This window comes from Pseudophryne corroboree, chromosome 12 (assembly GCF_028390025.1).
Source record: "Pseudophryne corroboree isolate aPseCor3 chromosome 12, aPseCor3.hap2, whole genome shotgun sequence".
Taxonomy (NCBI): Eukaryota; Metazoa; Chordata; class Amphibia; order Anura; family Myobatrachidae; genus Pseudophryne; species Pseudophryne corroboree.
In genome coordinates this window covers 142,658,348-142,679,794 of record NC_086455.1, presented here as the reverse complement: position 1 = coordinate 142,679,794, position 21,447 = coordinate 142,658,348, and the positions used below count along the sequence as shown (strand labels likewise).

General features: G+C 43.9%; 1 protein-coding gene across 10 annotated transcripts in view; it reads right to left on the bottom strand.

Annotated features, from left to right (window-relative positions):
• Positions 1-21,447, bottom strand: part of FUT8 (fucosyltransferase 8) — a 374,060-nt gene that overhangs the window by 120,785 nt on the left and 231,828 nt on the right. For all 10 annotated transcript variants that reach the window (XM_063948117.1, XM_063948115.1, XM_063948114.1 and 7 more), the window contains 3 exons: positions 15,168-15,286; positions 12,787-12,955; positions 6,511-6,625 (listed from right to left, as the gene is read on the bottom strand). In XM_063948117.1, coding sequence (XP_063804187.1) covers positions 6,511-6,625; positions 12,787-12,955; positions 15,168-15,286 — 403 coding nt within the window. The remainder of the gene's footprint in view (positions 1-6,510; positions 6,626-12,786; positions 12,956-15,167; positions 15,287-21,447) is intronic.

The window sequence follows — 21,447 nt, the reverse complement described above, 5'->3', positions numbered from 1 at the left end:
GTGTAAAGACTCCACATCGCCTTCTGAATTAATTACCTTACACAGTTTAGTATCAATTGCAAAGATTGACACTGTGCTTTCCAGGCCTAGTCCTAGATCATTGATAAATATAGTGAAAAGCAGTGGGCCAAGAACTGACCCTTGTGGTATTCCGCTGACTACTGGTGCCCAACTGGAGAACATCCCATTGACCACTAACTCGTTGCACTCTGTTATCCAGCCAATTACTTATCCATGTACAAATAATATAACCTAGACCAAGTTCCTGTAATTTGTTGATAAGTCTCCTATGAGGCACTGTATCGAAGGCTTTTGCAAAATCTAAATACACCACATCCACTGTTTTTCCATGGTCAAGATTCTTGCTCACTTCCTCGTAGAAGTAAATTAGGTTGGTTTGGCATGATCTGTCCCTTACAAACCCATGCTTACTTTTACTAATAAACGTTGTAGTCTGTAGGTGATCCCCTATGCTATCCCTCAAAATGCCTTCCAATATTTGACCCACTATAGATGTTAAACTAACTGGTCTAAAGTTTCCAGGATCATTTTTATTTCCCTTTTTAAATAAAGGCACTATCTCCGCTATGCGCCAATCCCTTGGTACCATGCCTGATCTAATTGAACTATGGAAAATCAAGTATAGGGGTTTTGCTAGCTGTAACCTAAGCTCCATAATAACCCTTGGATGAATACCGTCTGGGCCTGGTGATTTATTAAGCTTCACGTGACTAATCAGTCACATAAAAAGAAGAAATTGTATCTTACATGACTGCAGCTCATTCCCTGGCTAAAAAAACCCACACATGTAAAATGTAAATCAAACGGATCTACGCTGTATTATATCATGTATTTAAAATTGATCATAATAAAGAGATAGATATGACATAAGTGTTACACTAGGCAGGTGAGAGAAACAGACATATAAAACCTCAAATTATGCACTCAAATTTTTTTTTCCAAAATCGATTAAATCTGTTATACAAAATTTTAAAGGCAAAATAATTGCTGTATGTTTTTATGTCAAGACTTATCCATAGGTAATAGTACAGGACTGGTATTGAGGAATAGAGGGAAGAATAAGCACTAATTGTAAAGTGCAACATAATAAACGTCCAGGAGCAATTGTTTCAGATCACATTATCCCATAAAGGAATAAATATGCAAAGTTAATGAACTCACAATGACGGAAGTACTCTAGCAGGACAGTTCCACCCACATCTAGAATAATATTCTTTGTAGTCCAAATTCCAAGGTGGTCACATTAATATTGAAAATGCTTTTATTATGTGCCAGCGAATCTCTGTATAATTACTGTATAAATCGCTCAGTGTCTGGAATGGATTCAGCAGAGTTCCTTTTTCCAAATGTGAAACAGCAATTATACTGTAACAATGAGTCAGAATGCACACGGCTGACGCGTTTCGTTCCTCTTGGAGGCGTTATCAAATAGTCAAATACATAAGGGCTAATGCAGAGTGTGGGCAACACCTTTTGCCTTAGCGTATCTTGCGAGAATTCACACTGCATATGTCCAGAAGAGTGTGTGCACGTATATGCTGATTGGTCTAATTTTGCCACTTATGTCTGCCTGCTTCTGGATAAGCATTAACGTGCCTCAAAATGCCATGCAGTGCGAGATACGTGGTGTGAGTGAGCTCAACTATGCCAATGTCGGGCGTCTTTTTTTTGCTGAAAATGCGTCTTATTTGCATAGACTAGGATGCTGATTTACTTGATATATGACACTTGTATACTGTGTGCGGCAGACTGTATACAAACCAGAACAGAACCATATTGGAAAAAAGCTGCGGCTGCTACATAGTAGCACTTTGTATACAGATTCAGAGACTCGCACACTAGTGTCATATAAAATTAATCAATCTCCTTGCGCATCCCAGTTTCATTGCGTTGCGACTAAGACACAGTTTCAGCAAGAACCTGGCGTGTCAAGAGGGGCTGTTTGGAGTGACTGCAGCAAAGCTGTATGAGGACACATGTTTATCTGTGACTTGAACCTGGTGACATCGGCATCCCGATGGATTTTGGTATTTCAACCCTGATTCTAACACACCGCTCCCGCATCCTAACTCTAACCTTCCCATACTGCAGCCTTTTTACTAGTACGTTATGTCCATTTCACAATGAACTTTTTCATCAAGCCCATAAAGAATAAACAGTATTCTCTTAAATGTATCCGTGTATCTAACATAAAAGACATGGAAAAAAATAAAAATAAAGCTTCCTTTGTAAGCTATATCCTTTAACAGGAATTTGACCTTGGGCGGCGCACATTGTATGAACACCTCCAGGCAGTATTCTTACACACGAAAGGCTTGATGTGCATTGCTGCAAGTACGGCGGTACTGCACAGTACTGCGTACCGGTAAGAAATTGCCAGCCGGCCCGACCGCCATGCTTGCAGCTGCGTCAGGGGAGGAGAGGAGAGCCCATCAGCTGGCAGACCAGCAGCTGCGGCACCTGATTGGCTGCTGGTCCGCGAACTATGATTGGCTAACGAACCAGTGCATCATTTGAGAAGATAGACGCCGCGCCGGGGACCGGAGTCAGACTGAGCACTGAGGGCCCGCACTGCGCTCTCCTCTCTTCCCCTGACACAGCAACAGCTGAAACAATAGCAGCGGTGATCGGGGGGGGTTTGGGCGGAATAAGCACCATGGCATTTGTGTATCTGGCACTGTGGGGGCATATCTGTATCTGGCACTGTGGGGGCGTATCTGTCACTGTGTGGCCTTCGACACGCGCAGCCAGTGGCACTAAGAATTTTTTTCTACTTGCACCACTGTGCGTGTCCAACAGAACTAATGAGAATTACTGCACAATAGTATGATATTTTGCAATGCCGCTCCTCTGAAATGCTCAGCACTTGAAATATATGGGACCCTGACAACCAACAGAAGAGACACTGCTAGAAAAAAAAGAAGAAACCCATTTATCTCATAATTTTTTCCATTACAAGACTTACTACTAGATAGACGTTCAAGGCTTTTGTATTATGTAGCAGTTTGCTTTTAAGCAGATCTCCCTCTCCCGAAGACAAATGTGCCATTGGCGAAAGAGAAAAGCAACACACGCTTCCATCTGCTCCATCCCATTTGTCTTCACATGAAATAAAAACCACCCAACTCAGAATGTACAGAAAGATTTGAAATGACAGCTGCACAAAGAAACCACAACTTCTATTTTACCATATCACTGGCCCACATTACCATACCAATCAGGCTACTCCCATTTTCAGAAGTTGGGGTTCAAGATGAGATCTCCCATGTGTCTACAGATAGACTTCAGTCAAAGATTAAAATGTTTTGGGGCCGACCAGGGCTTATGCCTTTGTTACAGTGAGAACTAAGAGTAGGAATGACCACTTTAAAAGAGGGTCATTGTTACAAGTGCCACATGCCATTTAAGTGTACGGTCTGCCACGTTCCCACCTACTCTATATACCGTTCAAGCCACACCGCCTCCCAAACTGATCCTGCAGGCATAAAAATGATTGGAGAGAGACCAGCTTCCCTACCGAACAGGAGGCAATAGCAGGTGGATTTAGTTTAAGAACATCGGCTCCCCTGGCTCAATATAACCAAACCCATCCTAGAATGACAAGTGGGTGGAGTCAGGTGGTGCTGAAAAATTAATATGTAATTAAAAGAGTTTTCCTGTCAAGTGAATAATTTACAGTACCCTCCACCGACTATCTAGGATACTCCCCATTCCCCATGAGGTACGTTGCCTACATGGAAGTGTCAGTGGGGCAAATCCCAAACAACGTCATAGAAAGCTACCAGGAAATGTAATGTCTTCATATCAAATCATCATGTCAGCAAAAATCATAGGCAATCATGAGAAAAACAAATACAGAGTACAGGGCCATGTCGGAACCAAGCTAACTCAGCACTGTGTGTAATATTGGCTAATTTCACAATTCGGAGAAACCGAGGCGTTGCAAAGACGTCTGAAGGTTCAGCTTCTGCACCAAGTCCTTCTCGGTTATTCATGATCGTGGAGAACTGAGCAGGGAGCATGGGAAGTTCCATTGTTAGAACCTTACTGCAGGTTTCAGGCCTTGGGGCATGCACTAGTATTAATGGCTAGGAAATAATAGATTAGGTTATCAATCTGCTTTAATGGACAATGCCTGCAGCACATAAAGGAGAAACTGATTTTTCTGTGTTACACATGTCTAGAAACTAATCTCTAGGCAGCAAGAGATCATTCTCCAGACTTGTGAAGAAAAACAACTCGGCAGCCTGTCATTCGTCAGCTCTGCAAGTCAGGTTCTGATCCCATAATAAAGTGATTTGTCTGAAGTATAATTAATTACATGCCCTTGTAAAATATGAATCTTTGCTGGCTTGAAAAGTGATTGACCATATGGGTAAAAGGTACGATTTTTGTTTTAGCAATCTTGGTATCTGTTTGGAAGACAAACAGTCAATAGGCCAACATGGTCAAAGTGTCGGCATGCAAATGGTTTTTTCATGATTTTTAGGGTTAGGCACTTTGGGGAGGCTTAGGTTGCCAGAGGGGACGGTTAGTTCAGGCAAAGGGGTAAGATTAAAATCAAAACCAAAAACAAAATATGTGTCGACCATCTGCAATGTGAATCTTTTGACCCTGTCGGCCATCTGGTATCAACCTATTGACTGTCTATATACTGTCGATCTTTTAATCCACACCCAGCAATCTTAATTAGTTTGTATGTCAATGTATGTGAACAAGATGGAAATAATGTTGTATTAGTAAAATACAATGTTTTAAAGGAATAATAATTTATTGTCTTAAGGCAGCAATCCCACATAGGTGTGTTAGTGCATCCTCCCAGCCACTGCATTAGTAGCTCCGTCTATTGTACATACTTGACTATAAGAAAAAAAAAAAAACTCAGTAATAGGAAACTTGAAAAAGTAATTACTGGCAAGAGGTAAAAGTGCAACCTGGCAAGTAACGATGTGGCTGGCTGAGGATCGTGCAAAAACTTGCCAGACATAATGAAGACTCATGCCATATTCTCTATTATTAGAAAGATAAACCCTGATCTAAATTAAGTCATTACACACGTTTGTACGATGACCTAATTGTGAGTGAGGCACATGCACGTGAAACCCAAGGTACACGGAACGTGCCCCCGATCCCACTGTAAATTAGGTGTGAGGTGCAGATGCACGACTAAGCGACAGTTGGGAAAAGAACCTGGAGAAGGATTGGAGGGGGCAGGGCCTCCTGGTAGATACTGGGTCTATTTATATACTAGTAACACAATAAAACTATTTTAAGATACTTATATTCGATGATTTGCATTAATGAGGACTCAAAGACCATCAGTAGCGCAATAAAGAAGGTCATCCTGACTAGATCTAGTCTTCTCATGTTATAATAAAGATGTATCCTCATCTCATACACCTTTCCCTTTTTGCTTCATATTGGCACAAAATGCTTAGCATGGCTAATAGGCCCTACACACTGGCCGATTTTCTGAAAGATATGAACGATCTCGTTCATAAATGAACGAGAACTCGTTCATATCTTTCAGTGTGGAGACCAGCGATGAACGATGCGCGGCCCCGCGCTCGTTCATCGCTGGTCTCCCGTCGGCTGTGCATGCAGGCCATTATGGACGATCTCGTCCATATTTGCCTGCACTTCAATGCAGCCGCGTGACAAGGGGAGTGAAGAAACTTCACTCCCCCCGTCACTGCCCCCCCGCCGCCGGGTCGCTCGACGTCCGTTTCGGCCGTCGGGCACCTCGGCGGCGCATCGTCAAATGTGTAGGGCCCCTAAGTCGCTGCACCATCAGTGGCGATTGGATGGATTCACAATTGTGTTTCCTGCAAAAGAATTAGTATAAAGCAGCAGATTAAAGTTACATTTCTTAAGAATATTTACAAGGCTAAATTGGGGAAAGGTGTATGTGGACACATCTCTATATTAAAAATGTTTATTTATATAGCTTATTTTCTCCAAAAGAACTCAAAGCACTTATGTTCCGTTCTGTTAAAACCGTATCAAACACCTTTGCTAAATCCAAATACTGTATATCCAATGAATTATAGTAGCGAGAACCAGATTAAAAAGTATCTCCTCATAAAAAAACAATATTATATACAAATTTGTGTTTGGGATAACTGGTGCTATATGAAACCATTTTCACATAGTTATTAAATCACTTACTACAATATATTTGTGTCCCATTAAAATCAAAGAGAGAACCAACCATCCACAAAAGGCAGGCTCTCAGGCCTACAAAACCATTGGTTCAATGTTCCACATATAAAGATTAATACCACATCTGCCTGCTGACAATGCTGTGGCACTGACCCAGTTGTGAGGGAAACAAGACACATGATAAACAGGGGTCTATAAAGTTCCAAACAAATGCATTATCTGGCTGAGATGCAACCTTGCCCCTCCTGTGTCAGACAAATAACATTTGACGGTATGCGTATGCTTTTTCCTGGCATGTTTTCCTCCCCTGTGAAGGCAAATTGTTACCTGAACGTAGGCAATTCTTCTCTGTACAAGGTCTGTCAAATCTTTGGCCTCTCTTTCCCGCCAATCGCCTGCACCATCGGTCTGACTGAGGTAGTAGAGATCTGTCATAACTGATCTGTCAAGAGGGAAATAAAAGGTTACTATGGCCTTGTACTACACTGCTCAAAAAAATAAAGGGAACACTAAAATATCACATCCTAGATCTGAATGAATGAAATATTCTTATTAAATACTTTGTTCTTTACATAGTTGAATGTGCTGACAACAAAATCACACAAAAATGATCAATGGAAATCAAATTTATTAACCCATGGAGGTCTGGATTTGGAGTCACCCCTTAAAATTAAAGTGGAAAAACACACTACATGCTGATCCAACTTTGATGTAATGTCCTTAAAACAAGTCAAAATGAGGCTCAGTAGTGTATGTGGCCTCCACGTGCCTGTATGACCTCCCTACAACCCACACAAGTGGCTTAGGTAGTGCAGCTCATCCAGGATGGCACATCAATGCGAGCTGTGGCAAGAAGGTTTGCTGTGTCTGTCAGCGTAGTGTCCAGAGCATGGAGGCGCTACCAGGAAACAGGCCAGTACATCAGGAGATGTGAAGGAGGCCGTAGGAGGGCAACAACCCAGCAGCAGGACCGCTACCTCCGCCTTTGTGCAAGGAGGAACAGGAGGAGCACTGCCAGAGCCCTGCAAAATGACCTCCAGCAAGCCACAAATGTGCATGTGTCTACTCAAACGATCAGAAACAGACTCCATGAGGGTGGTATGAGGGCCCGACGTCCACAGGTGGGGGTTGTGCTTACAGCCCAACACCGTGCAGGATGTTTGGCATTTGCCAGAGAACACCAAGATTGGCAAATTCGCCACTGGCGCCCTGTGCTCTTCACAGATGAAAGCAGGTTCTCACTGAGCACATGTGACAGACGTGACAGAGTCTGGAGACGCCAAGGAAAATGTTCTGCTGCCTGCAACTTCCTTCAGCATGACCAGATTGGCAGTGGGTCAGTAATGGTGTGGGGTAGCATTTCTTTGGGGGGCGGCACAGCACTCCATGTGCTCGCCAGAGGTAGCCTGACTGCCATTAGGTACCGAGATGAGATCTTCATACCTCTTGTGAGACCATATGCTGGTGCGGTTGGCTCTGGGTTCCTCCTAATGCAAGACAATGCTAGACCTCATGTGGCTGGAGTGTGTCAGCAGTTCTTGCAAGACGAAGGCATTGATGCTATGGACTGGCCCGCCTGTTCCCCAGACCTGAATCCAATTAAGCACATCTGGGACATCATGTCTCACTCCATCCACCAACAGACACAGTTGCACCACAGACTGTCCAGGAGTTGGCAGATGCTTTAGTCCAGGTCTGGGAGGAGATCCCTCAGGAGACCATCCGCCACCTCATCAGGAGCATGCCCAGGCATTGTAGGAGGTCATTCAGGCACGTGGAGGCCACACACACTACTGAGCCTCATTTTGACTTGTTTTAAGGCCATTACATCAGAGTTGGATCAGCCTGTAGTGTGTTTTTCCACTTTAATTTTGAGGGTGACTCCAAATCCACACCACCATGGGTTAATAAATTTGATTTCCATTGATAATTTTTGTGTGATTTTGTTGTCCGTACATTCAACTATGTAAAGAACAAAGTATTTAATAAGAATATTTCATTCATTCAGATCTAGGATGTGTTATTTTAGTGTTCCCTTTATTTTTTTGAGCAGTGTATATCAGCTTGCTATGAGTCCGAGAAAACTGAACCCTTCTCAAGCTCCCATACTAAGCTATTCAAATACGTTCAGCTAAAGGTGCCATATGAACTATTTCTTTATATACTCTGTTGCTATACACTGCACTCCATTTTTAACACACAAGGGGGGAATTCAATTGGTTTGGACGGTGCTATAATTAATGGCGGTCCGATGGAGCAATTGAAATGTTTCATGCACCCATTAATTATCGACCTTTTAGCATACAAACAGACAAGTGCCCAAAACATAGACTTTTGCCACACTTCTCGCCCCCTCAGGAGGACGTGAAAAGATTCCCCTGTGGCACTGTGCCTGATCGGAGCAACAAATGACTTGCTCCGTCCAGCGCTCATATTGTGTTTGCAAAACAAAATGGTTTTGCTTCTGTAGAACATTGCTTCTGAACCCCAGTCCTCAAGTACCCCAACAGGTCATGTTTTCTGGATTTCTTTCATCACACACAGGTGAGCTGATCTATTTTGCTGGCTCAGCAATTATATCACCTGTTTCCAGACAGAAATCATGAAACCATGGCCTACTGGGGGTACTTGATGACTGGAATTGAGAACAAGTGCTGTGTAATAAAAGTAAGTGCACTGGATTCACCATTTACTTTTTCCAAATTTGGTCCTGACACACCTTCAACTGATCATGGTTTTAGGATTTCTGTAACCATGCACAGATGACATTGCAGAACTACTGACTTGTAGACTACCTGAAATGAGCTGCCATGGTGGGGTGAGGATCAGATCTGGGAAACACGGATGTAAAGAATTTTCTATGTCAACTTGTGTGCCCACACCATTCACCTCTAAGGACAGACCGTCAGGAAGAAAGTCATTCTGGACTGGAGAATTTGAACAAATGTAAAAGGAATCATTTGCTCAGGATCAATTTTTTACCACAAATAAAGATGACACATCTCCAAAACCCAACTATCACACAATGCAAAATCCCTGCAGATAATCAAGCGAGTAAAATGTTTCTAACGATCTTTTCATGGTCAAAAGGGCCAAACCCAGGAAAGCTCCGGGTCCTGACGGAGTGTCACCATCTGCCCTAAGAGCATGTGCGGGTCAGCTCGCCCCATGTTCATCAAGATCTTCAACAAATCGCTGGAGCTACAGGAAGTCCCTTCCTGCCTCAAAAGGTCTACTATCGTCCCGGTCTCCATGAACCTGAACGACTACAGGCCGATCGCACTGACGTCTGTGGTCATGAAAACGTTTTGAATCACCTGAAAACTGTGACTGGCCCCCAACTGGACCCCCTACAGTTCGCCTATCGATCAAATCGGTGTGTCGAGGATGCAGTCAACCTGGGCCTGCACTACATTCTACAGCACCTAGACATTCCCGGTACCTACGCGAGGGTCCTGTTTGTCGATTTCAACGACTACAGGCCTTCAATACATTCGTCCCCAGCATCCTCCACCCCAAATTACTTCGCCTAGGGGTCCCAGAAGCTACCTGTTCCTGGATAGTAGACTTCCTGACAAATAGGACACAGGTGGTGAAAGCGGGGAAATTCACCTCTTAATCGCGGTCCGCTAGTACAGGGGTCCCTCAGGGCTGTGTCCTCTCACCCCTGCTCTTCTCCCTGTACACAAATGACTGCACCTCAGAGGCGCAATTAGTAAAGATCAAATTCGCCGATGACACCACCGTCATCGGCCTCATCAAGGACGGGGACGAATCGGCCTGTAGACGGGAAGTAGACCGGTTGGCCCAGAGGTGCATCCACAACAACCTTAAGCTCAACCCCTTCAAAACTGTCGAGATGATCGTGGACTTCAGGAAGAAGTCATCTAGTGCACCTCCGCTAACGATTGCTGACAGTGTGGTATCGCTATTGGACTCCTTCAAGTTTCCCGGGACCTTAAATTGGGATCCAACGCTGATGCCACTGTTGGGAAAGCGCAGCAGAGGTTGTTCTTCCTCAGGCAACTAAGGAAGCTCAACATCCCACAGAAGCTTCTGCTCTTCTTCTACTCCGCGATTGTGGAGTCGGTACTGTGCTCCTCGATACTGGTATGGTACAGCTCCGCCAGCACGAGGGACAGATGCAGGCTCCAAAAGGTGGTCAGAACCGCAGAGAAGATCATCGGGCCGACCTTCCCTCAGTCCAGGACCTGTACCTGTCCAGAGCTAAAAAGCGGGCAATGAAGATAGTAAAAGACCAGCTACACCCCAGCCACAGCATGTTTAGCTTGCTTCCTTCAAGCAGGCGTTACAGGGCCGTTCCAGCCAGGTCCACCAGAAGCCTCAAAAGTTTCTTTCCCCAAGTGGTCCGCCTGCTGAACTCCTGAACATTGACTGACTAGACGTACATGTAACTAACTTCTGTCCCTAAGGTATGCCTATCTGTGTGACTTTACTTGCGCCCCCCCCCCACCTGCTTATCTGTTACCTACTTGGCTGTTGTATAGCAAACCGAAGACAAATTCCTAGTATACGCAAGTATACCTGTCCAATAAAGCCGATTCTGATTCTGGTCTTCATCTAAGCAATGATTATGCCATACCTCTCAAATGTCCTCCCAAATTTGAAAGGAAAGCCCCAATTTGAGAGATCTGTCCTTTTGTCTTGTTGGGGGCAGAATTTGTCTGCATGGTAGTGACTACGTAGTTGGAATGGAGCGGAGTGGTGGGAGGTAAGGGTGCAGCCAAATCACTAAGATGCAAGGCACGTCACATGCCATGGACCACCAATGTGATGAAGTCATGCCAACTGACCAAACTCATGGAAGTAAAATAATGGGAGGTACGATATGGTAGCTCTCCCCTTCTGAGCAAAACCCAGTCTACTGGTAAACAGACACAGTAAGAGATGTATCAAACTTCAAAAGAGGCCATGTGCCTATCGCAACTAGTCAGCTTCAAGCTATACTTTTATAAAATGTACTTGACAAATAATAGTTAGAAATAGATTGGTTACTATGGGCACCTTCTCTACTTGTTATCTTTAGAAGGTCTAATACATCCTCCTCATATATTTTTGGGTGGTGTGGTATATGTTGTATGTTTCCGGCACTAGTCACTCCATAGCCAATCACCAGCAGCATGTATAGTTCTTTGTTTTCTCAGCTGTTTAAACTGGCAACAAACAGCTGAAAAAGTGTCTATAAAAGTGTGTACACATGGTGAGATAAATCTGTAAGATTTTGACTATATAGTCAAAATCTTACGAAAAGTTTGTGCATATCTCAAGGTGTTAGGCAGGTTGTGATACAGATTCAATCCCGAGGCGCGCTTCCGTGGGGTCGGTATCGTAAGGCTAGATAGACTGTGCAGGCAGGCAAGTCAATCTTGACTATCTAGTGTACTATCTAGTATAAAGTATAGTCAAAATGGGTGGTCTTCAGGTTGCCGGCGGCCGGGCTCCCGACGACCACCATCGAAATTGGCATTTAGTCAAAATCGTACCATAGACAAAATCTCAAGCACAAATAGTCAAAATCTGTACTATCTGTGCTCCCTGTGTTCTTGGGGAGTTCAAGGGAAATCGCATAGTCAAAATCAGACATAGCAAGGATCTCACTGTGTGTACACACCTTTAGGCATATAAGACTCTTCTGTATAATTAGCGTATGCATTCTGAAGTCATATTAACTTGGTAGAAGGAAATATTATCCTATCAATATGAAGGAAGTTTAGAAGGTTTATGGGCTACAGCGTAAAATGGATTGTATTAATTTCTTTATACAAGTTCTGGCGCTACGACTGAGCTGGTTCTCTAAGCTGCTGTAGGGTGAGAGATAGTCGATCCCTCATATGACTGAAGGTAACAATAGGAAAAAACAGCGCTCAAAATAAATCTAAAACAGGTGATTTCATAAAATATTCACATCAATTTAATAATATACTATAAACACATAAAAAATTGTTCTCAAATAAAACCATGCAGAGAGAGCCTCTATAGGTTTTATTTGAGAACTATTTTTTATGTGTTTATACAGGTTGAGTATCCCATATCCAAATATTCCGAAATACGGAATATTACGAAATACGGACTTTTTTGAGTGAGACTGAGATAGTGAAACCTTTGTTTTTTGATGGCTCATTGTACACAAACTTTGTTTAATACTCAAAGTTATTAAAAATATTGTATTAAATGAACTTCAGACTGTGTGTATAAGGTGTATATGACACATAAATGAATTCTGTGAATGTACACACACTTTGTTTAATGCACAAAGTTATAAAAAATATTGGCTAAAATGACCTTCAGGCTGTGTGTATAAGGTATATATGAAACATAAATGCATTCTGTGCTTAGATTTAGGTCCCATCACCATAATATCTCGTTATGGTATGCAATTATTCCAAAATACAGAAAAATCCGATATCCAAAATTCCTCTGGTCCCAAGCATTTTGGATAAGGGATACTCAACCTGTAGTATATTATTAAATTGATGTGAATTATTTTATGAAATCAATGCAAAAACAAACATGACATCATTAGTCTGAGCAGGAGACTTGCCGCAAAATGATTTTCAGGCCCAGAAGGATACCGTTCCATACCTTTGTTGATCACCCATGTCGATCAGTAATTCATCAACGTGTCTTTGGAGTTCATTTCGTTCCAGGTGTTTGAGCTTCTTCACTTCACTTTGGACAAAATACCAGAATTCCTTTGCACCATTTTCAATTGACCTCCTTAAGATTTCATGATCTTTTCCCATTCCAGTCACTAAAATTGGAAAACAGACTATTATGGTATCATTAACACTCAGGTTATTATCTTTTATTTTAGATGCTGTATATAGGGGATAGAACATACAACAGATCGCATATGTACAAATCTGTGAAAGACAATTCCACTAGGACTTACATTCTAGAGGGTTGAGTGGACACAGAGGAATTGGGGGACAGAGATGGATAATGCATAGGCTGAAGAGGTAGGAAGAGGGGTGGGCAGGCTTTAATAAAAATATAAGTTTTGAAGGTCCATTTTAAAAGCTAAATTGAACATGTGAAGTCATTCCATAGGACGGAAATCAGTGCATCGTGAGAAAGGTTGGAGTGCGAAATGGTGATCAGGGAGGGGGTGAGGTAGCAGTCACTAGCAGAGCGAGGTGGGTGAGAGGAGTATGTGTGTGTGCGGAAATGAAGTTGGAGTTATTTTATTCCTAGACAACATTCACAAAGTAGTATTAAGTATTTTGTAGACAGTAAAGGTAAGTACCTCTTCGTACCATCCAACCGCCACACTTTTGGCATATACCACGATCACAAATTGCCCTGAGCACATTCCCATATGGTAATGTATATGGGATCTTTTAAATTAATGGGCTCTATTCCTATACTTGTTTATATGTGTTATAAGGTAAAAATAAAGTTCTAGATTATAGCTACTGTACTTGTACACACTTCTAGCTTTAGTCCCCCTTAATGTTATTAAAACCTGTTACACCTGAGTAATAACTGAACTATATGCATCTAGACTACTGTAGGTAACTGAAATATATGCATCTAGACTACTGTAGGTACATGCTTCTTAAAAGCAGTATCAATGTATGCTGATAGAATTCATATATTCTAATAGTAATTACAGATTACCACAATAGGTAGTTGAATCCCTATTTAGATGCTTAATACGGATATATAGACTTCTAAACTGCACAAAATTCATAACTTTTTTTTATCAATTACATAAGCGGGTCTGCAGCACAGCTATGGGGACAATATTGACCCAGCTAAGTAAATCTGTATGTGAGACATTGGTTGAAAACATACATTTCCAATAATAATAATAAAATGGTGAAATTCAATTACCTGCAGTAGGTACCGCAGGCCAATAGACCCCCTGGGCTAATTGACCCCCCGGGACTATACAATTAGCCCTGCAGCATGGCAGGAAGAAGCTATTATTGGGGATTTTTCCAGGGATGCCCAGAAAAAAAAAACTATTGAAAAAGTACACTTTTTTTTCTTTTTGCCTGAAAAAATATCGGGGCTAATTGAATTCCCCCCTTAGTCCATATATTACGCTCAATTGTTAATACTGAATATAAATTACTTAGAGTGGAAAGGAGGTTTTATGCTGTGACGTGTAAAACTTATATTAAATATACTTGGAATTTCAAGTTTACAAATGAGCATGGGGGGAAAAAAAAGGAAGTTATATAGATTGTAGTTCTAGACACTAGTGAATATCCAACATTAAAAGAAATGAATATATAAATATTATTTATATAAATATTATATATACATATACACACACACACACACACACACACACACACACACACACACACACACATACTGTACATATACACACAAATATATAAGGCAAGAAAATAGTAAGAACTACCTTCATTGCTTGAACATATATAAAACAGACATGCATGTAATATTACATGCCTAACCACAAGGGTTCAATACACATTCTGAAATCCCATGATTCTGATTACCAATTCTTACAGTGAAATCTAACACAAGAGACTGAATTGTGGGGACACATTACAGGCGACAAATTTCTAAATATAAAATATAAAGATAATGAGTTAGTGAGAATATAGGCTAAATCTTATATTTTGTACAGGAATTAAAAAAAAAAAAAAATGTATCTTTATGCTCTATTTTTTAACAAATATTTATTTACTACCATAAAATATGTTTTATTGCTGAATACTTTTTCCCCCATTTACGTATCACTATTGTATACTGTACTGAGGTTTCTGGAACAGATGTTATTACAGGGATGATTATGTGGTGGAGTCAAAGGGAGCTTGTTGTGAGTGGGAGCATAGATCTGTTAATTAAAAACATAATAGAAAACACAGTAGATGTAATTAACAGAAAAGAAAATGCTTAAAACAGAAATTCCTGAGAGACATTCCACTGTGCATCATATTCTCACAGGTCTCCAAACAACAGCCGGAATTACAGCCAGGACTTACCAGCACTGCTGGACTGCTGCTTGTACATCTCTATCTGTTCTTTGGCCTTCAAAAGCTGCTCCTCCAGTGCTCGTATCCTCCCTGCTGCAGCTCCTGGCTCAACTGGACCTTCTGGTATCCTAGAAAAACATATGGCCAACATGACTAGAATGTAGCTACCTATCAGGAGACCAAGTACTGCAAAATGCAGCAACACACACAGCATACGGCTAGAACTGAAAGGTTGTAAACACTTGCTACATGTATAATGTGCTCGCTCATTTAGGTTTTATACAGTACAAGGCCCGTAAGTCACAAGACACCATAACCCTTTTTGTGTTATGGAAGGTTGTGCAGTGCTTCTCCTTGCTTTCCACATGGCCCCAAGTGCTGCGCTCTTGCTGAGACACGGTTCCACTGCCCATGCACTGATCCCACCCATATTATTCAGAGGTGCTGTGGGGAGATGGACGATAAATGGTAAATGGAGAAGCACTGCCTGCCTGACACCCCCTCACAGCTGCGCCACTTTGATGTTGCTGCCACCGTAAAAGTAATATGGCATCTTACAGAATGAAAATGGTTTGCACTGGAATGAAAGTACAGTGTTGCAACTGCCAATTCTTGCAAGAAATTTTTATTCAGACTGTCACTGCTCGGGTCAGCCTTAAGGGTCATCCCGCAGGCTGTCACTGCTAAGGGTCATCCCGCAGGCTGTCACTGCTAAGGGTCATCCCTCAGGCGGTCATTGCTCAGGTCATCCCACAGGCCGTCACTGCGGAGGGTCATCCCGCAGGCTGTCACTGCTCGGGTCATTCCGCAGGCTGTCACTGCTCGGGTCATTCCGCAGGCTGTCACTGCTCGGGTCATTCCGCAGGCTGTCACTGCTCGGGTCATTCCGCAGGCTGTCACTGCTCGGGTCATTCCGCAGGCTGTCACTGCTCGGGTCATCCCGCAGACCGTCACTGCTCGGGTCATCCCGCAGACCGTCACTGCTCGGGTCATCCCGCAGGTCGTCACTGCTCAGGGTCATCCCGCAGGCTGTCACTGCTCGGGGTCATCCCGCAGGCTGTCATTGCTAGGGGTCATCCCGCAGGCTGTCATTGCTAGGGGTCATCCCGCAGGCTGTCATTGCTAGGGGTCATCCCGCAGGCTGTCACTGCTCGGGTCATTCCGCAGGCTGTCACTGCTCGGGTCATCTCGCAGACCGTCACTGCTCGGGTCATCCCGCAGGCCGTCACTGCTCAGGGTCATCCCGCAGGCTGTCACTGCTCGGGGTCATCCCGCAGGCTGTCATTGCTAGGGGTCATCCCGCAGGCTGTCATTGCTAGGGGTCATCCCGCAGGCTGTCATTGCTAGGGGTCATCCCGCAGGCTGTCATTGCTAGGGGTCATCCCGCAGGCTGTCATTGCTAGGGGTCATCCCATTTTGCCCCGCTGAATACACGTAGCATTTAACTCAAAACCGGTCTTTCAACAAGAGTGCCATATGAGATGCACACAAATGCAAAACCCAAAGTAATATCTAGATGTCACACACCTACTTCAGTAGCAGCAAATATAGTGCCAGTGTATGGCTGCACCAACACAACCTGCATCTTTGTTTTCCATAAAGAACAATATTCTGATGTAACCAGCTTTGGTGTGGCCATCACCACTACGTTATTGCACAATATCAGGTAAATCTGACAAAAACAAATTAGCAAAAGAAAAATATAAAACATTAAACAAAAATCCAGTGTAAAAAAAACTGCGCGCAGAGGCAGGAAACTCTCCAGAGATGGTGAAGCAATTTACCAGACCGCATCAACATCCAAGATCACTGAACAAATACCAACTGGGACCAAAGTGGTGTCATCTGCTTACACAGGTGTCATGGTTAGATGTGAAAAATAAAATTGATATCTGACAAGCAGCCACCAAGTAAAGTTAGGAGAGGTATCCACCCTGTAGCTGGTATCCGGAACGTTCCATGCTAGTGAATACACGGTGTCAGCATAGGAAAATCCAGCTGGCCATTCGGATTGCTGGTCCTTATGGTAACATTGAGCAATACACCTAGGATGTAAAGAAGTGGTCAGAGATAAAGTACCAGCCATCACCTCTGTCACAGGCTGTGTTAGGAACTGGTTGGCTGGTATTTTGGCGGTAATTCTGAGTTGATCGCAGCAGCAAGTTTGTTAGCAATTGGGCAAAACCATGTGCACTGCAGGGGGGGCAGATATAACATGTGCAGAGAGAGTTAGATTTGGGTGGGTTATTTAGTTTCTGTGCAGGGTGAATACGGCTGCTTTATTTTTACACTGCAATTTAGATTTCAGTTTGAATACACCCCACCCAAATCTAACTCTCTCTGCACATGTTATATCTGCCCCCCCTGCAGTGCACATGGTTTTGCCCAACTGCTAACGAATTTTCTGCTGCGATCAACTCAGAATTAGGCTTTTTATCTCCGTCCACAGCTTAGTAAATAGACCCCTAAATGTTTCTTGTGGAGACCAAGCATTTCATTGTAATATATTGAGCACCAGCAGGAAACAAACTCCACTTATGCCTGCTGGTACTGTAAGTGAAATTTCTACATCTACAAATAAAAAAAAAAATGTAAATCAGTACATCTACTGTACAATGCGGGCATATCCAGCTCTAAACCCCACCCCAGTCGGGCAAACAATAAAAGTCCAAGCTTGGAGGGGGTGGCACAAGAAAGTCGGGTTGGGTATGTGTGAACAGTGTTGTGGATACCACCAGTCAGCATACCTCTTCTGGTATTCCGGCAGCGGAAACCGGGAAGGGTGGGGGGGGGGGTTAGGGGTGCTTGGTCCGAATGCAACAACCTCGTCGTGCTGTGGGCTCGGTGCTATTCCCACTCTATGGGTGTCGTGGAAATAGTACCTGCTAGTTGGCATGCCGACTGTCGGGGATTCTCAAGGGGCGTATAGAGGTATAAGAAGATGCACAGTATTACTAGTGGTCCTCTTATATTGCATATAAGACTTTTTCGGGATGTAGCTATGTGACCGGCGGTCAGGAGACACAACACCTCCCCCTACATCCTGAAAAAGTCTTATATGCAATATAAGAGGACCACTGGTAACACTGTGCATCTTCTTATACCTCCAGCACGACTGCCCCCCACACCATTCTAAGTGGGTTATACTCTGGAAATACATGTAGCCTACGGGGGAGAGAGAGAGAGAGAGAGAGAGAGAGAGAGAGAGAGAGACAGAGATGTGGCAGTAAAAGCAGTGCTGCAAATACTGTGCATCTCCTTATATCCAGCACTGCGTTGGCTGTGTCCGCATGTTTCCAGGTGGCGATACCTGATACCAAGAAACCTGTTATGTATCATTCCATTTCACAGTACAGAGACTGTGCTGGGGCAGTGAGCGGGCTATTACACCCCCCCCCCCCCTCCGCAGACACGATACAGTGCTCTGCTCAGAACAAGGGGCCCCTGCACATAACTCGCCTCACTCTCTGACACCGCCGACCTCTCACCGCCCCATTCACCTGTTCCGGCTGCTTCGGGCAGGGACACGTGGGATGGAAAAGGAGCCAAGCCCGCACATTTAGGAGGTGGAAGCAGAGTGAGAGCAACGCATTCTACTAGTTTTCACATAGTAATTGCAGGGCTGCAAAAATATGCGTTCTGGGCTGCATGCGGCCTACGCGTTTAACACGTCTGTCCTACTCTCATACAGTACTTCTTCTGCTCAATGCATGCACAGCTGTAAAAAGGAGATCTCATAACTTTATGTATAACCAGGGATGCTACTAAAAGAGCCGAAACCCTTTTGTATAGGTTGATGTAGCGTAAGGGGTTACGTTATGAAAAAAGGGCAACATAAAACTACCAAGATAATGAAAGGTATATTATTCACAAACTAGACAACCTACTGTAGTTCCCTTTAATTTCACTATTATACTGATTTTTATAATAGAGAAGTATCTGCCAATGCAGCACTGTAATATGATGCCACCTTTACGAGTCAGTTTGTGCTACTGCTGCCCCTGTCAAATGTAAGTGGTATTACGGTGTAGCAGAAATAGCAGACTTGCCATGAAGCGGCAGGCAACACAAGCTCACAGAATGGTTCCTCTTTGGCATCGGAGGTGAGGCAGCGGCAACACCAGCTTCACCCTCCCTCTGTCACCCAGGGACATGCTCTGCCTTAACTCTTTCCTAACAGGAGGCAAAGAGTGTCCTTAGTTGATGCATTTATGTCCTCAAAGACCTGTATAAAATCAAGTGGTGGCTGAGTGTTTATAAGTGTACGTGAGAATAGAGCTTTGGGATATTATAACAATCTGTACCCAAGTGATAGGTGAACAAGGATGAGCACTGAAATACTGCAGTAACCTTACAGTAGAATCCGCAGGCAGCACTCAGCAAACGCCTCTTTTTGCCAAAAGTGGGTCTTTGTCGCAATGCGATGCGACTAGCATATACCAGGAGGCTGTGCTGATTAATTTGATATGTGTCACTTGTATATTGTGTGCGACTGTGGGGGTAATTCAGAGTTGATCGCAGCAGCAAATTTGTTAGCAGTTGGGCAAAACCATGTGCACTGCAGGGGAGGCAGATTTAACATGTGCAGAGAGAGTTAGATTTGGATGTGGTTTGTTCAATCTGCAATCTAAATTGCAGTGTAAAAATAAAGCAGCCAGTATTTACCCTGCACAGAAACAAAATAACCCACCCAAATCTAACTCTCTCTGCACATGTTATATCTGCCTCCCCTGCAGTGCACATGGTTTTGCCCAATTGCTAACAAACTTGCTGCTGCGATCAACTCAGAATTACCCCCTGTATACGGAGCACAAGCAGTGTTCACGCTACGCTGTTTTAAAATGGCAAATTCTGCTCTGCACTAATCGTAGTGCCCTGTTAACACAACCTGCGTGGTGCCATTATCACCTGCGGGCGGGAAATGTTGCTGTGCAGCAACTCCCAAACAGTAATGCCGACGGGGCCGCGCCTCCCTTCCCGGTAAGCCATCCCCTTTTTTGGTAGTGCGCCCTGCCTGCATCCTAGCAGGAACACTAGCACAACAGAACTTGTACTGGAAAAAACCTGCAGCTGCTACATTGTAGCACTTCATATACAGTATATATTTAAAGACTTGGTCGCACTTAGATATACAATAGTCGCATATCAAAATAATCAGCTGAGTATCTTGGTGCATCCTAGCCACATTGCGTTGCAGCTAAGAGACATTGGGCTACATTCAATTGAAGTCGGATACATTCCGACATTCATTTGTCGAAATGGATCCGACCAGAGCTATTCAATGCAATCTCAATTCGACTTTAAAAAAAGTCGAATTGAGATGCGGGAACTGAGACGAGGGGAGAGCCGCAGGCAGACGGGGAGAGCAGCGCTACAGCAGTGTAGCCGGAGGATGTGTCACAGCCGCCGCTCACGACAGCATCCACCCGGCTCCAGCAAGCGAGGTCTCGCTTGCTGGAGCCGGATGGAAGCTGCTGTGAGCGGTGGCTGTGACATCCTCCGGCTACGCTGCTCGCTGCTGTTGCGCTGCTCCCCCCCCCCCCCCCCGTTTCTGCTCCCGCAACACAGCCGCCGCTCACGGCAGCATCCACCCAGCTCCAGGCAAGCGATGTCTCGCTTGCTGGAGCTGGGTGGACGCTGCTGTGAGTGACGGCTGTAACACATCCTCCGGCGCTGCTCTCCCCTGTCTGCCCGCGGCTCTTCCCTGTCTCTGTTCCCGCATCTCAATTCGGCTTTTTCAAAGTCGAATTGAGATGGTCGAAAAGGGGGCCAAAACCGACCCGTTTTCGACACAAGCACGCGGATCGACAGCTATTCCACCGATCCACGTGCTTTTCGACATGCCAAATTCCTCGACTTGTCGAATAATTCGGGGTTAGACTGAATAGGTCGGAAGGGGTTCTTTTCGACAGACAGCAGCTTTCGACTTCAATTGAATATACCCCATTATCTGCAAAAAGGACAACCAGCGCTAGCAGAGTCTCACAGGATCCGGTGTACCAAGAGCGGTCTGGCGTGACTGCAGCAATGATGCATAAGTACACATCTGTACTACTGAAGCTCTGCCAGGGATTTACAATATGGACCTGATCAGTATATGCCGCTGATATATTGCTGGACTACGGCTTCTTTGGCTGCACAATACATGAATACAGTTTATTTTGGTTTGGCTGCCTAAGTCGACCATGAAAAGATCAACAGTGTCTAGGTAAATAGGCACAATGTCAACGCATGAAAAACGTCGACATGACAAAAAAAAAGGTTGACTTGGAAAAAGTTGACACAGGAA